General features: G+C 38.4%; 1 protein-coding gene across 1 annotated transcript in view; it reads left to right on the top strand.

Annotated features, from left to right (window-relative positions):
- The window catches only part of baiap3 (BAI1 associated protein 3), a 29,759-nt gene extending 17,063 nt beyond the window's left edge, over positions 1 to 12,696 (top strand). The window contains exons 3-34 of the mRNA XM_068337200.1: positions 161 to 248; positions 764 to 847; positions 984 to 1,091; positions 1,533 to 1,592; positions 2,189 to 2,255; positions 2,535 to 2,748; positions 2,987 to 3,031; positions 3,153 to 3,230; positions 3,863 to 3,968; positions 4,113 to 4,220; positions 4,329 to 4,421; positions 4,866 to 4,969; positions 5,048 to 5,165; positions 5,338 to 5,462; positions 6,290 to 6,380; positions 6,503 to 6,559; positions 7,226 to 7,323; positions 7,508 to 7,559; positions 7,684 to 7,835; positions 7,983 to 8,106; positions 8,272 to 8,412; positions 8,565 to 8,660; positions 8,927 to 9,142; positions 9,741 to 9,809; positions 9,910 to 9,989; positions 10,518 to 10,626; positions 11,037 to 11,108; positions 11,346 to 11,429; positions 11,688 to 11,808; positions 11,891 to 12,014; positions 12,094 to 12,299; positions 12,479 to 12,696. Of these exons, the coding sequence (XP_068193301.1) occupies positions 161 to 248; positions 764 to 847; positions 984 to 1,091; positions 1,533 to 1,592; positions 2,189 to 2,255; positions 2,535 to 2,748; positions 2,987 to 3,031; positions 3,153 to 3,230; positions 3,863 to 3,968; positions 4,113 to 4,220; positions 4,329 to 4,421; positions 4,866 to 4,969; positions 5,048 to 5,165; positions 5,338 to 5,462; positions 6,290 to 6,380; positions 6,503 to 6,559; positions 7,226 to 7,323; positions 7,508 to 7,559; positions 7,684 to 7,835; positions 7,983 to 8,106; positions 8,272 to 8,412; positions 8,565 to 8,660; positions 8,927 to 9,142; positions 9,741 to 9,809; positions 9,910 to 9,989; positions 10,518 to 10,626; positions 11,037 to 11,108; positions 11,346 to 11,429; positions 11,688 to 11,808; positions 11,891 to 12,014; positions 12,094 to 12,299; positions 12,479 to 12,582 (3,394 nt within the window). The 3' untranslated portion in view covers positions 12,583 to 12,696. The remainder of the gene's footprint in view (positions 1 to 160; positions 249 to 763; positions 848 to 983; positions 1,092 to 1,532; positions 1,593 to 2,188; positions 2,256 to 2,534; positions 2,749 to 2,986; positions 3,032 to 3,152; positions 3,231 to 3,862; positions 3,969 to 4,112; positions 4,221 to 4,328; positions 4,422 to 4,865; positions 4,970 to 5,047; positions 5,166 to 5,337; positions 5,463 to 6,289; positions 6,381 to 6,502; positions 6,560 to 7,225; positions 7,324 to 7,507; positions 7,560 to 7,683; positions 7,836 to 7,982; positions 8,107 to 8,271; positions 8,413 to 8,564; positions 8,661 to 8,926; positions 9,143 to 9,740; positions 9,810 to 9,909; positions 9,990 to 10,517; positions 10,627 to 11,036; positions 11,109 to 11,345; positions 11,430 to 11,687; positions 11,809 to 11,890; positions 12,015 to 12,093; positions 12,300 to 12,478) is intronic.
- Positions 12,697 to 19,171: the final 6,475 nt, after the last annotated feature.

Here is a 19,171-nt window from a genome sequence, read left to right on the forward strand (position 1 = left end):
GAAATGAAATCAACTTTAATGATCCCTGAAGGGAAATTATCTTGGATCACACCAACGCAACTGATTTCAGACATACATTTTACTGCACATATTCTCATAAATGAACAAATTTGTCACTTTCTTGGAGATGAACTGTCAGCCTGTTTCCTCATCTTGGCAGGGTTTCTGAGGAGAGTGTGGAGTTCTTTGAGCGCGTGACTGCTGTCCTTCAGAAGCAGGACAACATGCTGCGGGCTGCTCAGGCTGAGGTAGCCCCCCACCACCCCTACCCCAACTTCTAACTTTCCATCTGCTACACACTTGAAGCATGTTTGTGTTGCATGTAGGCCTCAGCACTGTTATTCACCACCATCATGGATGGCATAGCATTTGAAGACAGATGGGATTGGTTGAGTTGGCTGCTTAGAAGACTGGCTGTTGAGCTCCTATTGCTGCCACCACCAGCGAGGAGATCATGCTGTGTTAAAATCCTTGATGAGAACCAGTGATGTCTGCACAGTCAAATTACTGTTAAAAAAAAAAGTAATAAAAAAATCATCAGCACAGAGAAAATATCCATATTTCGTTCTATGTAGATGACACATGCTATTTTCTTTGTTTGTTTGTTTTCAGTGTGTCTTTTTGACACAATAATGACAAAAATATCTGAAAATAATAGTCATAACTTCCAGTGACATCAGTTATCCACTCCTTGACTATTACTCATCTCAACCTAAAGATGAATGGCTTTTGTTTTGTCTGAACTGTTCCTATCCCCTCATAGTGTCAGAGGGGGGCCTGCACAGTGCCCCCGCCTCAGGAGTATGTGGACCAGTCCTTCATTCCTGACAGGATCAGTAGGACGGAGGTGAGTCGACTTTTATTGTTCTTTCAGCAGGGATAAAATTACAATAACAGAACAATCAGCACTGAGCAGGAAAGATGAAGGCAAAGAAACAGTTTGTTCATGAAGGGCTGCCATTAAATGGAGTGTTTTCATGTAGCTGGACCTGCTTTATGAGGAAGCTGTCTACACAGTGGTGAACAGGGTGGGAGTACCTTCATCAGAGCATGTGAAAAGTGACGGAGAGCTGTTTGAGTACCTGCTGAAGGTACTCAATCTATGTATCTATCTATATGTCTGTCTGTCTGTCTGTCTGTCTGTCTGTCTGTCTGTCTGTCTGTCTGTCTGTCTGTCTATCTGACTGCCCACCCGTCCATCTATCCGAATGACAGACTCTATTAAATCTGCACTAGTAACACTGTCGCTCCGCTGACAGAGTGTTATTTGTTGTGAGCAGACTGTAACTCTGAGCAGATGCTCTCATCTCAAACCTGATTAAACATGAAAGCTCCGTCAGAGTGTTCACTGATATGCAGCTTGATATTACTTTCATTCAGATGATGTCATACATAGGCTGGAAGCCACGCTTATGTCAGTAGCGCCTGCAGTCACTCTGACTGAAATAATTACTTCATTAAGGCATTTCATTCATGTTCATGCTTTCTGAGATGGATGTTGATTGTCTGATTTTTCTTTAATTGTCTCCAAGGTGTTTGATATGGGTGAAGAGGAACATGACATTATTCTCCAAAAAGTTCAAGAATCTAAGGTGAGACACAAAGAGCAGTAAGAGTAGAAAGTAATGAATATAATTCTACTTAGTTGGTAGTAAATGTGCTACAACACTGCTACAGTCCTTTTTGTTCCATATTATTGTGCATTATATGCATTAAAATGTCAGGTTAGAATAATAATGTCAGTGCAGATTTTGAGTCCTTACATTGAGTTTTTTAGTGCTGAGTATCGACTTGTTTTTTTACCAGTATTTTCAAATGCTCAGTTTGAAGTGTGAAGTGCTAACAAGGTAAAAACATGTCCTGCTGAGCATCAGCTGGAGAGCACAACTGATGTAGAACTGTGAGATGAAAGACCTCAAACTCCTGAAAGCCCCATTTTGTATGATTTTCTTCACTTGTGATGTTAAGAACTGTGAACTAAAATGATGGACTGTAGTAAAAGCTAACCACATTGAAAATGTGCTGGTATTTTATTATTTAGCATGTGTTGTGTTGGAAAACCAGACAAGCTGCTTTTTAACATTCTTTTTCAGCAGTTCATGCTACCTTTTGTTTAAAAGGACATAAAAGGGAGTAATACTTTACTCAATTCATATGAGTTGTTCCATTTACATTTTTGTTTTCACAGCGAGCCAGTTTCTCCTTGAGAGTTTCTGTTGTAAAAGCAAAGAATTTGATGGCCAAGGATGCCAACGGTGAGATATCTCAAGCATTAAACAACCTTTTTCATCCACAAAGCAGAAATATACAACTGTGTGAATCAGATCTTCAAACAGAGTTCATTCCTAAACAGTTGTAGGTCATTTTCATTGTTTTTAGATAGAATTTTTAGAAACATGTCAAGTTGAAGAAACTATTTTTTAATAACAACAACATGAGGACCGAACCAGAGTCCATGCTGTCCGTACTGCTTTAGCTCCATCAACAGATTTATCCATAGGATAACATTTTGTACGTGTCACCCTGCGGCCCAGGGTACAGCGATCCATACTGCATGCTTGGAATCCTGATGGGTCAGAACCCACGAGAGCTGGAGGAGAAGAAAGAGAGAAAGTTCAGCTTTAGGAAGAGAAGGGAGAAGCTAGAGAAACGTTGCAGCACCAAGGAGGCCTTACCTGCGCGGTGTATCCAGGTGACTGACGTGAAACCAGAGACTCTCAACCCAGTGTGGGACGAGCACTTTGTTTTGTGAGTAAAGCACAACTTTAATCGGAGACATGTGTGACGTACAGGATTCACAGTTTCATTTGTTTCACACTAACCACCAAAGCTGTTAGTTATGTGACAAGTTCAGCCTACTGTCATCTGCGTGGAGGGGTGAAAGCTGGAGGTATTAATGCTCAGTAATTACTCTTGAAAAGGACCATTCACTTAATCATTCACTTAATCTGACTTTGGGTTGTGTTTTGTTTTTTGTTTTTTTCAGTGAAATAGATGATGTCCATAATGACCTCCTACATCTTGACATATGGTAAGATGAATGTATTGAACATTACACTATACGGTATACTGCATTTGTTTCAATGTGAGAGCAAAAGAATGAGCGACATGTGCTGGTAATATCCTGACTGAATTATTATCTTTTTTTGTAGGGATCATGACGATGATGTTTCTGTTGCTGAAGCCTGCAAAAAGCTAAATGAAGTCAGTGGGCTTCGTGGAATGGGGAGGTACATGATAAATGTTGTGTAGCGCTGAAGTTTCATTAATATAATGTAATTACATGATTGATATATAGGCAGTAGTTAAAATGGGAGTCTGGCAGCAGGGAACCATCATTGTGTTATTATTTTTATTATTAGTATTATTATTATTATTAGTATTATTATTATTATTATTATTGTTGTTGTTGTTGTTAATATAATAATAATGTTGTTGTTGTTCTTGTTCACATCTGTAGAAAAGTACTGTTATTTATTACTTGTCGTTTCACCAAACAGACATGGAGGAAAATCCAGTGCTGCTAAAGCTTTGCATTCAGAGGCAACAGCGTTCAGCTGTTACTGTAAATAGACTAATAACTAGTAGAAATGTCCAGTGAAAACCTGAGGATGTCAATCACAACTACGTGGCAAAAGGGTTTTATTCATCTAGTGGCGAATGTGCACTTTTCCTGAAAAGAAAAATTTCTTCATAGACTGGTTGAATTTGAAAATGAAACTCATTCTTCCAGTACTGTAATTATAAATCACATAGGACATTAAATTAAATTTAGTTGATTATAGCTTGCATGGCACAATTGAACATGAGTTCAACCAGTGACGGACGTGATTTGTTTTTTCTCTTGTGCTTTCATTACTAGGTATTTTAAGCAAATTGCAAAGTCAGTGCGTGCCAATGGATCTGCATCATCAGGATCTGAGGAGAATGCAGATGACTTCCTTGGATGTATTAACATCCCCTTGAATGTAAGTGTTCACAATGGACAAGATAATATCTCACTAGCCATCGAGCCAGTGACAAATCTAATAACTGAATCTCCAAAGTGAAAGATGTCTCTGGACAGATACAGTATGTCTCCTGTGCTAATCTGGCTATTTGGCTTTTTGCAGGAGATCCCAGTTGTGGGCTATGACACATGGTTTAAACTGGAGCCTCGATCAAGTATGTCTAAAGTTCAGGGCGAGTGTCACCTCATACTGAAGCTCTTCACTAACCAGGTCTGTGTGGCACAGCAGTAATTCAGTATGCAATAATAATAATAATAATAATAATAATAATATACTTGAATGAAAAATTAAACGTAAAATACTTGCTTCTTCTTCCAGAGGGATACAGTTTTGTCAAAGAAAGACCCAAATGTCACCATTCACAAGAAACTATTGAGTCAGATCATAGAATACGAGCACACTCATGTCAAGGTAAGATTTTTCTGTGTATTTATTCAATAGCAATAGAGCTATATGTGGTAGTGCAAAGATTTAATAAAGGCCTTAGTTTCCTGCAGGATGGCCTTTTGGGAGGACAAAATAAGAAAGGGGATTTAAAGTTGATTAAGCTTGGTTTGTTAGGCTCTCTTCATTTTGTGCCCATATGAGAATGGAACTTATTCTGCCTTTTAAATAATACCTTTCTGCTCGTCTCATAATTTCTTGTATTTGAAAACTCCTCAGTCACGCCAGACAATCAACAGTTGTCTGACATGTGTTTTGTGAAGGCAGTCTGGATATAAATCAAGATTCGAAATGCCAGAAAGAGGATTTTATAGCAGGAGCAGGGCTGTAAAAGATGTGCTTGTGTCATTCCTGTCCGGATTTGTAATTTGTAATTTAAAAGAAATGCTAGTCATCTGTGTATAATTGCAGAGGGAGCCCTACAACTGGAACGGGCAAGTTTCCCCTCCAGCATGGACCATACTGACTCACCACGCTGTGCAAACTGATCTCTCTCCTCTTCAACAGGCCATTATGTGAGTATTATGGAAGAAATAAAATAGATTAGATCAAACATGAAAGCTTAAGCATAAGGTAAAAGGTGTTTTTAATAGCCGCTGGCAGTGCTATAGCAGCCACCATCGGACCCAGAGGGTGTGCTACTCCCTGCTGCTGCGCCTCCTGAGGACCATTGATGCAGAGTGGGACCCCACCGCTGTGAGGGGTGACCTGGTAGGCTCTCTGCCTTTGGCCTCTCAATAGGATAAAAACCCTTCATAACTTCGAAACAGACACCTCATTAGCTCAGCTCTTCACTGACATTCATCAAGGTTTTTGGTTCAGCCAAAAATGTCTCACATCCAGCGGGCTTAAAGCTATAACTGCGGGCCCTTCCTATGTTTAGGAGAGGCAGCTGTCAGACAGCTTCAGGCTGTACACAGAGCACTGCCTGTGTCTGATGAAGAACATGCGTCAGGTTTTCCCCTGCACCAGCGCTGCTGCCATCACACGTTACGAGCTCATGCTGAGGTAAAATCGCACTGCCATCACATCACATCACACACTCGCCTTTGTTGTTGTACCAGCAACAAACTTTCACCCTCCCCACAGATACAGAAAGACACCAAGTAGACCGTATGTGAGTTCTTACTCAAAAAAAAAAATCTTAATCATTGCTCATTACTCATTTCAATATATACAACTGATCATCATTCTTAATAAAACCCATAGCAGCCTCAATGATGTTATGTCTCCATTTTACCGGTACAAACAGGACCGTAACCATTATACGCACTAGTATGAGGGCCACACAGTAATAGAAAAATGGAAAGATGATACTTTCAGGGAATGACTGTGCTCAGGTTTATTTTAGTTGTGAGTTATTCATGATCATATATTATCTTGAAAATATTTAGGCATTCATCTTTTGAAGGACATGAATATCCATGTGGAATTATGTTTTGTAGTTTTTCAGCACAATTTCTCCCACAAGTGTGTTGGCCAAATGGAAAGTTCAACCCTAAGATCATGAAAAACATTTGTTGCACACATTTGATATTTGTTGTAGAGTTGATAAATTTGAAGAATGTGCCAATTTCCCCCAGGGTACCATCACAGTAAAGAAATAAGTAACGAGAAGAAATGTTCAGCATAAATGTCAGCCAGTAAAATCAACTATCAACTGAAGTTCAAGCTATTTAGTCACACTAATTTGAAGGACTTCATAGAAAGTTCTCCAGCGAGAAGTCCATCAAAAAGGGACACTTTTTGTACACCTCTCAGAAGGAAACGCACAAATGCACTCTCTACACCATTTGCTTGGTTTTGTTGTAAAACACTGTCATTTTCCCTGCCAGAGGAATTGGCTACATGCAAAATATGAGGGCATTTAAGACCGTTTGTCCTCTTCGAAATGAACTCCACCTGGACATCACCACTGCCGTCAAGGTAACAAAGCTTGATTTTTATCCTAGAGGTACTTTAGATTACTGTAATAAGGTGATGAACAACACAAAAGATAGCTGTGAAATCAACTATTTTATTTCTCTTAATGTGTGTAATAATTTCAGAAAGGGAGTGTGGAGTGGTACGAGAGCTTAATTGCTAAATATAAACCAGAGGACGGAGTAAGTATTTACTTTCTGATGTGCTTTAAGAACTCGATATTCAAGTAGTAACATCCTGTAATTTTAATGACTGTGGCTTGAGAATTGATTTGGATATGGATCAATATAATATAATATAATATAATATAATATAATATAATATAATATAATATAATATAATATAATATAATATAATATAATATAATATAATATAATATAATGTTTGATTTGATTCCTGACAAATATGAAAATGTTTATTTGGCTCTGATTCCACTTGCAAGTGAAGCACAACTAAATTAGTCAAATAAAGTGGAGTACAATTTACACTAAGTGTAAATTGTAAGTGGACTGGATGTGTAAAATAGCAGACCATGGTAAGACTCCACATCAGTACAAGTACAGTACCTCAAAATAGCACTTTGAGTAAATTATATTCTATCACTGTTGTAGAAAGTTTTTAGTTCAAAGGTATTTTGTTCTCTTCCTCCTTCAATTATTATTATTATTATTATTATTATTATTATTATTATTATTATTATTATTATTATTATTATTATTATTATTATTATTATTATTATTATTATTATTATTATTATTACTATTATTATTATTATTATTATTATTATTATTATTATTATTATTTTAAGACCACATTAAAGTATCCTAACCCTGGATCTGATATTGCAGACTCTGGAGGATCAGCTGAAGAAGCTGGTTCTGGTGGTTGATTTTGTGTGTGTTGACGTGCAGAGAGCCAAGAACATCTACAACAAACTGTTCTACAGGTGAATATCAATGTTGTCATCAGCTGTGTGGAAACGTTACCGCATAAAATAAAATACACATACACAATAAAAAAGACATGGCATGGCGCTAATACCAGGCACTCGACTATTTAGGTTCCTATTTAGGTTATTTTATTGTTGTTGGACAGATACCAATTCATGTGTGGTTTGTTTGTTGTCATAGTGCAGTGAAAGTGGACTTCCTCAGCATTACATACAGGCAGTTGGAGAAACAGGTATAAACTAAAATCATAATATTCTTTTTGAGACATGCATATCTGCTGGGCTGCTTTAAGCAAAGAGACTTTGAAAAAGCTGCATCATCAACTTAATTTAATTTGTAACCGTGTTCTCCTTCAGGTTGCAGATGATGTAAACGTGGCCATGGAGAGGGTTTGTGGTACTTTGGAGCAGGAAAGCTCCAGGCTGACTCAGACAATGGGAGAAACCATCTTTGAGCTCTTCATGTCCTTGAAAATTCTCAAAGGCTTTCGGGAGTTTCTTCCCCTCAAGTTGGTTTTCAGTTCATCTCTAACAATAATTCATATAGTAGCATGAAAGTATTTGAATGGTTGATATTTATTTGAAATGTCAGCAAGTACATGAATCTTCAACCTGCTCTGAATTTAAATCTTGTGAATTGTGTTCTTTTTGAACAGGGATGCTAAAATGTTGGCCCTAACAGGCTTTCATAACTGGTTCAAATCCTCCATTCATAAGTGGCTGCAGATTGTACATGACAGATCCTGTGATAGGATCCGTCAAGCTGTGGAAACAGACAAGGTAAGAGACATCTGCCACTGACATTAAACATGCAATAGGATGTAAACATGATAATTTTGATAGCATCATTTTTCATAGTTAAAATACCCAAGTTCATTGCTGAAAAAAGCAAAAAAAACCGTTGTTATATGGTGTATGCTGAGTTTTTCTTTGCTCTCTGTGCAGCTTGAGCCCATGCAGCAGGCCAAACACAGCTCCTCAGCAGTGGCAGTGACAGCATGCTTCAGCCAGGTACACGAGATCTGGCTCCAGATGGCCTGGCCAGACTCTGCGGGGGCCTTCATCTTTATCACTCGTTTGACAGACGTGAGTGCACATTCACATTCACACATCTTGCATGCATGAAATCACAACAAGTGATACAGTGCATACGCACAAAATGAATAAAAACTTTTTTTCTGGTGTCATAGTCAATCTGAACTTGACTGTAATGACAAGACTGGTATTTTATTTGTCAGAATTTTTGCAGTGAGGCTGTGTGCTACTCAGAGATGATGACACGCAAGATTGAGAGGAACCAGCTGGGCCGAGACCACAAGAGCTTCACTGTGCAGGTAGTGCCTGTGGCAAAACACATCTGAATGGCACACGATGACGTGGGAAGAAAATGTCACCACATGTTCTCCCTGGTACCTCAAAAGGCTGAGCCGAAGAGCAAATATGTTCAGGCTGAAAAAAAAAACAAGCAGTTGCAATTTCTTGTTGTCAATCATTTACACATGCATCCCACCCTTCCACCTCTTTGTAGCCCTGCTTCTTTTCCTTCTTTGTTTCTCCACCCTCTGTTTCTCGTCTTCTGCTCCTCCTCGCTTTCTGCTAGCTCTGCATTGGCCTGAACAACATGGAACATGTGCGCATTTTTCTGGGTCACCTTCCCCGTGACCTAGATTGGCAAGGCGTGGAGCGGGCCATGGAGGAGTCCTGCGGGTCAGATGGGAAGGACCAGGTTTATAAGGCTCTCAATGGCCAGCTTTTTAACATGGACCTGGACCTGCAGAGAGAAGCAAAACGTCTCATCTCACAGCTCACAGACAAGGTGCTGGGCACAAGCCATAAATGGCTATTAACTACACTTGAAAGAAAGACATGGTACAGATTATGCAAGGGCCAACCCATCGTCTGTTAGTTGACCTGTATGCTGGTGTGATTTGAGTTATTACCTTAAATATTGTTTTTTCCTTGAGAGACAGAGATAGAGAAGATGATTGCGAGGGAGTTCCTTCCTTTACCAGAGTGTTACCTGTTTTGCTGCACTTTAAAAATAACATGACAATTCACCTCTAGCTTTTCCTCTTTTGTGTGCATGGGAGTAAGAGAAAAGACAAAGTGCTCTGCTGCTTCCAACAGCGGAATCATCATCACTCTTATCTCTGTCCTGTTAACACAATGGAGGCAATCTATGGTTGCTGGTTTGTTGGTTCCTCCAGATTCTAGTAGTTGAGGAGCCTGATTTTGTGGGTTGGGTAGTAGGGCTTGGTTCCTAGAAATCATAATATGAATAATAATAAATAGTTATTATGTGTTAGTTATTATGTATGATTCCTTTTTACAAATCAATGTCACACTTTAACACTTGTGAAATGTGCTCTCTTTTCAAAGTGCATGCACATGTATTGAGAGAGTATCTTTTGCAGATGCTGCCTGAACTGCGTCGATATATCCAGCACATCAGCCTGTCTCCAGACTCCATCAACAACGATGACGTATGGCCTGCTAGTGGTTGTCTTATCCATTAATTCTTCTGTCAGTGGTGTTTACAACAACGGTACCTCACTAATACATATTAATGTGACAATCTTCCAGGCTGTGTCTCCACTTATGAAGTACTTACAAGACACCATGGTCATCCTGATTGAGTCCCTGGTGAAGGAGAACCTGGCTCGGTAATTACTTTCTCCTCCTCTGTATAATATATAAATAATATTTCCTTTATTTCCTATTTAACAGGGACAATGCCAATGTACTTTGCTCATTTCCATTTGGTGTGCCTGTGTTGCTACTGATAAAAGTTAGGAAAACATTCAGTCCAATTATTAAACACAAACACAGTTTGTGTTTAGTAATTATCACCATAACTCACCACGCATGTTGCACAAAATGTTGTATGAGCATTACTTTAGTATAGTTCAGTGATGAAATAGTGTGTCATCACCATACATTTGACTCGTGAAACAGGATACATTATCATCATAAATAGGATTTCATCTATTTGAAGTACCAGGTGAAAACCCTGACAAGGAAGGAGACCTTTCTCGTAATAATTACAACCCTCAGGCATGATTTATAGTGAAACTTATTATTATCGAGCTACTATCTGTAAAAATTTAAATGAGATGAAGATACAGGGGCTATAATTGAGAACTGGCAAACAAAAAGCTTGTGGGTGTCTCATTGTGTCTGTTTACTCGTAGAGTTCTCCAAAGCATGTGGGAGCTGCTTCTACGGATGATCCTGGAAGCAGTGGCAGATAACAGGGGCGTTCAGGTGGAGTTCTACAACCGTTTCCAATACACAGTGGAGGTCAGTGATTAATTTATTTTATCACGCCGTCCTCATTTCCATTCTAGTACAGAATGCTTAAAAAGATGTGTCAAGATTATCCTTCCAACTGCTGCCTCCATCCCTTCTTAATTAGCCCTGCACACTTGCCGTCACGCAATCATTAGCATGAATTAAATATGTATGTAATCGGTAGGTAATAGTCCCACACAAAAATTAGTTACCTCATGAATGACAATCAAGAGCCACTGTATATTTGAGTCATTTCAATTTAACCAGCTGGCAGAGGAAGTGACACATTTTCATGAAAATTCATGACATACCACATGGGTTTGCCATGTTTCCAGAGGTTTCATGCATTATGTTGAGACTAAATTGAACTACAGAGATAATTCCAAGAAAAAAAGATTAATTTTTATAAAATGCTTTAGACCCTGTTGCAGTTCTTGCATGCTAAGGGAGAGGGTCTTTCCCTGGAAGAAATGAAGAGTGGAGACTACAAGGTAGGCATATGATGTCTTTGCAGCAAGATCAATGTTTGAAACATTACAAAATATTGAACATCAAGTGTTTATTGACCGCTATGTTCCTCCATGTGACAAGACTCTCTCAGACATTGCATGTGCTATGTGAGTCAGACAGACATGGTTTAAACCTGCAACTTTTATTATGGATCTATGTCTCCCCATTTAAGGTCTCTTTTATATTTTTTTGTCCTGCCAACATTCGTGCTGCTTTAGGTCCTGGATGAGGAGCTCAGGCTGAATAAATGCTCCTCTTTTGAGCTGATCGAACAGTACTATCTGGAGAAGATTTCCCATCAGGTGGTTGTCAACTTAACCCCACTGACAATTTGATTGAGCTCTCAAAAGGAGAGACATGTATTGATTTAACAGCAGAGCACTCTGCCTTCTGTAGTTTTACGTCTAATTGGAAACCTGTCTACTTCTGGACTTTTCAAAGCATAATGTCAGTGGATGCAACGCAAAAACTGATGCATTCTTTACATGTTGTCACGTTGGTTCACATCAAATGCCGATAGCACCAGTCCTTGGTGATGAATGCTATGTTTAATATTTCAGAAAACACTGAAACATACCCGTTACGGTCGGATCAGTGTGAAATGCTACTATGATGCTCCAGAGCAGAGGCTGACAGTGGAGATTCTGCATGCTGCAGACATTATTGCATTGGATGCCAATGGTAAACTTGTATCAGTCAAAACTATTATGCAGTTTGTTGTTAAAAGTTGAGTTTTTATTCACTTTCCTGGTTTTTCTCCCAGGACTCAGTGACCCTTTTGTCATAGTGGAGCTCTGTCCTCACCACTTGTTCCCAATGGCCAAGAGTCAACGTACACAAGTAAAACTCAAGACGCTGCACCCAGTATTCGATGAACTCTTTTACTTGTGGGTATTCTCTCTCTATTTTCTTGTCTTTATTTCTGCAAATCGTAAGGCTGATTTGTGCCATTCCTGTGTCTTTCAGTCATGTTAGTCCGGAACACTACAGACACAGGTTTGCTTGTTTGACCTTCACTGTGATGGACTATGACTGGCTTTCCACCAATGACTTTGCCGGTGAAGCTGTGGCTCCTCTCAGCGACTTCTGCTGGCCTGGGAGACCGAACGCTTCACCAGCCGGCAAGAGCGTTCAGCCTGTCATTCTCCACTTGTCTCGCACTAAACCCAGTGGTACATATCGCTCTAGGCTGTATAAATCTTTTTATGGTACACAAACATAATATTGGTATTTTGAAGACCAGAGGGTGTAGGGTTCGGTTGCCAATTTCTTCTCAAACACAGCATGAAAAGCAATTCAATTTGTGTCAAGTGTAGAAACCACACTCATCTGTTTGCTCTCTCCCCTCCAGAGAAGCCAATCATGAGGATGCTGGACGCTCGCATCGGTGACAGGGAGGCTCAGGAGTTTGTCCGCAGGCTGAAAGAAATCGAGAAGTCAATGGAGGAGGAGTAAAAGCTGTCAGCGCTCCATGTATTGGTGTTTTCTGACCACGTCTTGCAACATGTGATTTTGTACTGGTACAACGTTTACAACATTTGAATTTTTCCAATGTATTGTTTGTTCAGTAAATATACCAAAATGAAAAGAAAATAGAAAGAGTGGAACGTATCACTGCTTTCTAACTGGGAGATAAACATCCTGTCACTGTGCAACCCTATACTGTCTCAGTTAAACTATATTTTAGAATTCAATGGATAGTTGATCCTAAATGTTACTAGTCTATATTTTTTGTAATGAGGTAATTGTTATCTTTGTTGTATGATCTTTGATATGATAGAATTAACTATTTTGTGGAAGTAGCTTACATATCCAATAGCATTCAGTCAAAGTCTAAATCTATACCTCAGATACGCTCATTAGTTGCAGGGGAATTTCACAGACTTGTCACATTCTACATGGACAATGTGAAGATAAACTGCATGAAAGCTTATTTAGAATGTGGAAGTGTGAACCCAAATAGATTTTCCTGACCATACAGTTGCATACTAACAGTCATTAGAATAATTACGTACATTGTTGAATAAATGATGAAGACAAGACTGGAAGAACTGCACTTTCTCTAGCTTCGTGTTTTAAGGTCAGTCAGACAGACGAGCAGCAGGGACAACAAACACATGCTACAGCTTTGGTTCATTCTTTTTCTTTTAAGATTGCTTTACACAAAGCTTGGTAAAACTAATTTTAAATGATTTTTTGAAATTAAAAATTTGAAACATTTTTATTCCAATTTATTCCTGCCTTGTAGGAATAAATTGAAATAAAAATGAAAAGAACCTTTTGTTGAGTAATGAAAATGCTCATTGGTAACTAAATAACTGTTGCTCATTTGACATTGGACGTGATTCATTTAAATGTTAGAAATTTAAATGCTTTCCCGAATACAACTTGAAATTAATGACTCAGCTATGTTACTAACACATTCAGTAAACAACTTGATTTTCTCACTCAGCATTGACCAGAAGTGTTTTTCATTCAGAAAATCATTTACTACTATTCTTACCCTTGACAGTTCTAATATAGCCTACAGTAATTTAAGACACACAAATCAAGTTTTGATTACCCAGTAAATCCTCATTTGATGGTATTTGGCCTAAAGCACTTTGGTTGGACAGAGCCATGACCCTTGAATTTTGACAAACAGAATTCTCTTATTGTCCTGCCATCTTATGATGTCATATATCTGTTCCTGACTTGCAGAGTAATCCCTGAGTGGCAACAAAAAAACAACATCAGAGGCAGTAGGCCACGAGCTGCCCCACTAAGAAATAAAAACAAAACTAACAACAGTGAAACTTTGCTGTATAAAATTGGTAGTCCAATGACCTGCTTCAAATAATTACTTTCTACCATTCAGCAATGACATTACTTTAGGCAGACACTGATGGTTCTTCACATGGAGAAGGTCTCCTCCAATGGTTGAGGTTTCAGGGACAGGATGAGTTGTATAATATTGCCTTGATCAGGAATCTTGGCTTGAATGACCAAAGCTCAAGCCGTGACAATGGGTTGCTTTGGTTTTGAAGCATTCTTGTGTAGTCTTGTCAGTTCCTCCACAGCCATGACTTTTCTCTTTTCTTTGGTGTCCTTCAACAAGAAGGCCCATCCAAGACCTGCAAGTCCCTTTTGGCCATCAACAACTTTATGATGTAGCAGCTTGCTGATTAGAAAGCTGACCTTATCCTGTCCTTGTCACTCCCTTCCGATCCACATGTCACATGTTTCTGCAGCATTCACAAGTTGATTCATGGACTTCCTTAAGTCCAGCGATGGTTTCTTCTGCTTGCATCCCAAAGTAATAGGATTTGAATCAGCTGAAGGGGCATTCTACCGAAGAGGCTTACATCAAAAAGACCCCTTCACAGTGAAATCCATCTCGTTTGCTACTGATGAGGTTACCAGTACACAGCTTGACAAGCCACATCACCATTTGGTACCTGGCAGGGATCTGGATCTCAACGATTCTGGTTCGGCTACCTGATAGCTGTTTCTTGGTTATGGTCATACTTTTCTTGTTATCAAGAATGTCCATTAGTTTGTCTTCTTTTCTTCATTTTGGGAGATAGGTCAAGGGTGTCTAGTGAGTTGGTAGCAAGTTACCTGCTTTCAAAGAAGACTTTTCCGTGGTCATCCAGTCTTCTCTTAATGCCAGTTGCCATTTCAGAGTAGTTGCTGGGTGAACTTGAACATTTGCTATGCTGTAAACCTATGCTGGTCATTGCAGTTTGTCACACCTACACCCTGCCATGATGATCCCTCCACAATTGATGCTGAGTTCGTGAAATGATTCATTACTTTATCTTGCAGATATATTCAATACTGATGTTACATCCATTGTCATGGAAAAGCACAAGGTGACCATGATGCCTGATAATTGAAAGGGGAAAAGCAATGTCCTAAAAGATAATACAATGTTTGACCTTAAGTCCAGGTAGAACAGCTTCAAGAACATTCGGTTGGAGAAGCTCAACAAATTATATTTAATAAAGCTCACATAACGTTCAGGGCGTTCTGGAAACAGCCATTAAATAGGACAAAGTCTTTGTTATTTTCAAATTCATGCAGGCTTACGCTACAAAGAACAGAACGAGTTTATGTCTCCCTGTGGGATTTTATCTTGAGAGGTAACGAGAGGAAAAGAATAATGAACCTCTGCTGTAGCATAATTATACTGAAGGGGTAGGACACGACCAGTGAAGGGCATCATTCAGCACCAGCTCTCGTCTGTCCTCAAACGTGTCTTGTGACTCTAAGGTTTGGCAGTTAACATTCTGCTGAAAAAGTGAAGATCAGACAGTATCTTTCAACTACCATCTTGTGGATAATGAAAAAAGTGGAGAAAAAAATTTATACTGTTATGCAACTGAAAAATTACTAAAAAACAGAAAAACCACAAAAAAGCTTAAGAATGGAGAAATGTAGATTTCACTCAAGGGGCTTTAACTTAGCAAACCCATAATATTGTAGCAAATCTAATAGGCCAGTTTCCTAGACAGGATTTGAATTGGACCAGAAGCCAATTATATTGACGATAGCTCTAGAAAATAGCTTGCTTGATTTAATTCAACAGCATTATATCCAAATCAGTTCTCCCTCATGAGGATAATATGATACACTAGCATCATCCCAAGGACTGAGTTTGCTCATGTAAATTGAAATTAGTCACACATCCCGTAATACTGCTTAAAATATAACAGTAAACAATGGGAAATTACAAGGTCTAATGGGTCATCGGTGGGTAATGTGGAATCTGGAGTTTTGATTTAAGCCTGGCAGTCTTACATTTTTCAGAACTTGGTTCAAGTAATGTAACAGAATTTTGGACATTTTGTGGATCACATCTGATAAAGCTATAGAAGTTTGTTTGACTGAAAAGACAGAGAGGATCATAATTTAACCTTGTCTGTCTAGGAAACTGTCACTTACTCACAAAAATGTAGCCTAAAGTTTACAATCAGTAAACATAATAAAGTAGTGTCTGGCTTTTGTTAGAGCACTGACATGTCACACTCTTCTCCTCAATATTAAAATATTAAATGGGTATTATGATATTGCATGACAAGACAGGAACGTAAAATAGTATAACAGCTGTATAGAAGCAAAATATCTGTAGCAAGTACTGAGAACTTAGCACCAAAATGTTCACACCGACAGCATTTTGATAGTGATGTAAATTAACAGAAGCTGCTTGTGTCGTGCTTTGTTGTTACTCTGTGGAGTTTTGAGGATGAAGCGCACAAAATCTGTATCTGTGCCTGACAGTGTGTTGCATTACAGGGACTGTTCACGTGTTTGGGAGGATTGCCTTACCCTGCAAAAGCAAGCAATCCCTTCAGTCCACCTAAACAACACATGTTTTGTCTTTCATTCTGATATTTTACAAGGAAATTGTTTGTGTGTATTGAAATCTTTGATTGTACTTTCACTTTCCATCCTTTTTTTTAAGAATACACTGTAGATTTGCCATACATAACAACAAATGAGATCAAGTATAGCACATGCGGAGCGAGGGTGCTGTGTGAAATATTAATTTACAGTAGGACAGTTATTATGAAACAAAAGACCTCACTATGATTCAAATACACTAAATAGTTAAATAAAGATAACATATAAACCATATATAGAAAATATTTAAAAGGGCCACTCTAAATTTAAAAAAAAGTATTTTTGTGAGAAAAACAGTTATAGAAAGCAAAATATAGACCATAAATATAACTGTCTCAGAAATGTCTTTATGTGGACTGAGAGTCAATCTGCGCAGTAATTTTTAACTAAATTTTTCCTCTAATAAATTAAAAGAAACAATTAAGCATTAATTTTGATATATCGCTATTTTTAATTTATTGTATTTCATAAAAGTTGGCCATAATAAAAATAAAAACATTTCACAGTCCTCCATATTCAGTTTGGAAAATATATAAAAAGATAAACTGTGCAAACAGAATTTCATGAGGATTTCATGACTATCAATGCTGGAATATTTTATTTTAGATACTAATATGGAAATATTGGTGAATTTTGTGTTTGGTTTGTCATCTGCCATCCACTTTAGAAGGCAACACCTTGTAAAAAAGATATTCAAGAGGCAAAACACAGATTTGTCATTGTAAAAGTGAATTATTTGTCCTTCAATTGTAAATGCCTGTGTTGCTGTTTATTGGATTATAACTTTGGGAAATGTCTATGCCCTTGAATAAAGATTGTATTTAAATCTGAAATCAGTAACTGCGATATTGTGAAATTCAGACTACACAAAAGACATCATCATCCTATGTCAGAAGGAATACACATAGTGTCAACACTAACAGAAAAGTACTCTGTCCTTTTCTTTAAATGTGCTTCTCATTGAAAATACTAAGGTGTTACGGTCAACAGCCCCAGGATGCCAAGAATTTTGTGAAATTCTATATACTATACAATAATCTTATACATGCGATGTAATTCTAGATCTATATGGCTTTCATGGATAGTCTGGTGCCTCAGAAGAAGTTTAGGGTTAGGCTTAGAATACGACCATCATACATTGTCAGCACCGGCAAGATGTGAGCATTGCAGCTGGTCCTGTTTTGAAGTCACTCAGAGTCACTTAAAATAGATTGGATGAATATTACACACACACACACACACACACACACACACACACACACACACACACACACACACACACACACACACACACACACACACAAAATGAACACATATAAAATACATCCCAAGCAATATTTATTGTTGACACACGCATGTGAATTTCCAAATTAGAAATAAAAATAATAGTGCACATGTATTAAGCGTGTTAAGTTAAGCGGGTTAAATGTGAATTTCAGTAATGATTGAGGGACAATGAGCTGTGTGCTGGCCCTGGTGTGATACCCCTCATTCTACATCTATCAGTGCACCTGACAGCTCTCTGCTAGTTGAAGCTCTATGCTGCTGGAGGGCACATATAACTTAATGAGAGTCTCACTGGTTCCCTCTCATCTCGCTGCTGTTTAGAAATGAAAATGCATGAGACACATGATTAAGAAGTGAATATCAAACTAAATAATTCGGAACTTCTCATTTTAACCACCAGATGTCCTCGTAATTTTGTAAATACTTAAATGAGCTTTAAGTCGTGCGGGCAGCCATGACCTCTGAATCTGATCTTCTAGTGATGGCAGCTCATTGCAGGAAATCAAGACTTCACCCTATCCAACAAGCAGATGTGATTTTGAGTTTCCATGATAGGGATCACAAAGACTACCGTTCCTCCATCTTTTAGATGTCACGAAGTATAAATAGATCAGAACTGACAGCTTATTTCCAAATGTGGAAAATTTTCTGCTTTTTAATCTTAGTTGGAGGATTCAAATGCTCAGGTGGAATTTTTTCTATAGTTATGACATGGTGCCTTGGGGACAAATAAAATTATGATCCTGGAATGAATATTGACTTACAGCTGTTTAGATCTCTTCCTCTCTCAATGAAACAAATCAAGATCCACATAGAATCTGGGTCTACTCCAAGGTTTCTACTTATTGAAAAGCTGTTTTTCCTAGCAGCTGACACCAAGCCCATCTCATGAGACTCAACCTTATTGAAAAAGCCTTGAGATAACATTATTTGGTATGATACAATCTTAACAGACCTATAACGTGTTTAAAATACTACTATACTATATGAAAAATGAAAAAAATGCATGAAATACCTCAATTCAAAATCGAAACCTTTCAGGAATAAAATTAACTAATTTTTATAGCATCAAGTGGTGTCAAATGTTCCAGTGAGGTTCTCTTATCAGGTATTCCTCAAGGAGTAGGGGGGGAGGGGTTGAATCTTGGTGCTGATCCCCTGGAATATTAGTGTCTCTGCAATGCTGCTGCTCCTCCGCTGGTTCTGGCAGACACATTTAACAGCACTATGATCCTGTGGTGTCTTATCTCTCCTCAAACAACCCTAATCCTCCGCAGACAAATGTTACTCCACACACACACACACACACACACACACACACACACACACACACACACACACACACACACACACACACACACACACACACACA

The sequence above is a fragment of the Antennarius striatus genome, chromosome 16 (genome assembly GCF_040054535.1).
Source record: "Antennarius striatus isolate MH-2024 chromosome 16, ASM4005453v1, whole genome shotgun sequence".
Taxonomy (NCBI): domain Eukaryota; kingdom Metazoa; phylum Chordata; class Actinopteri; order Lophiiformes; family Antennariidae; genus Antennarius; species Antennarius striatus.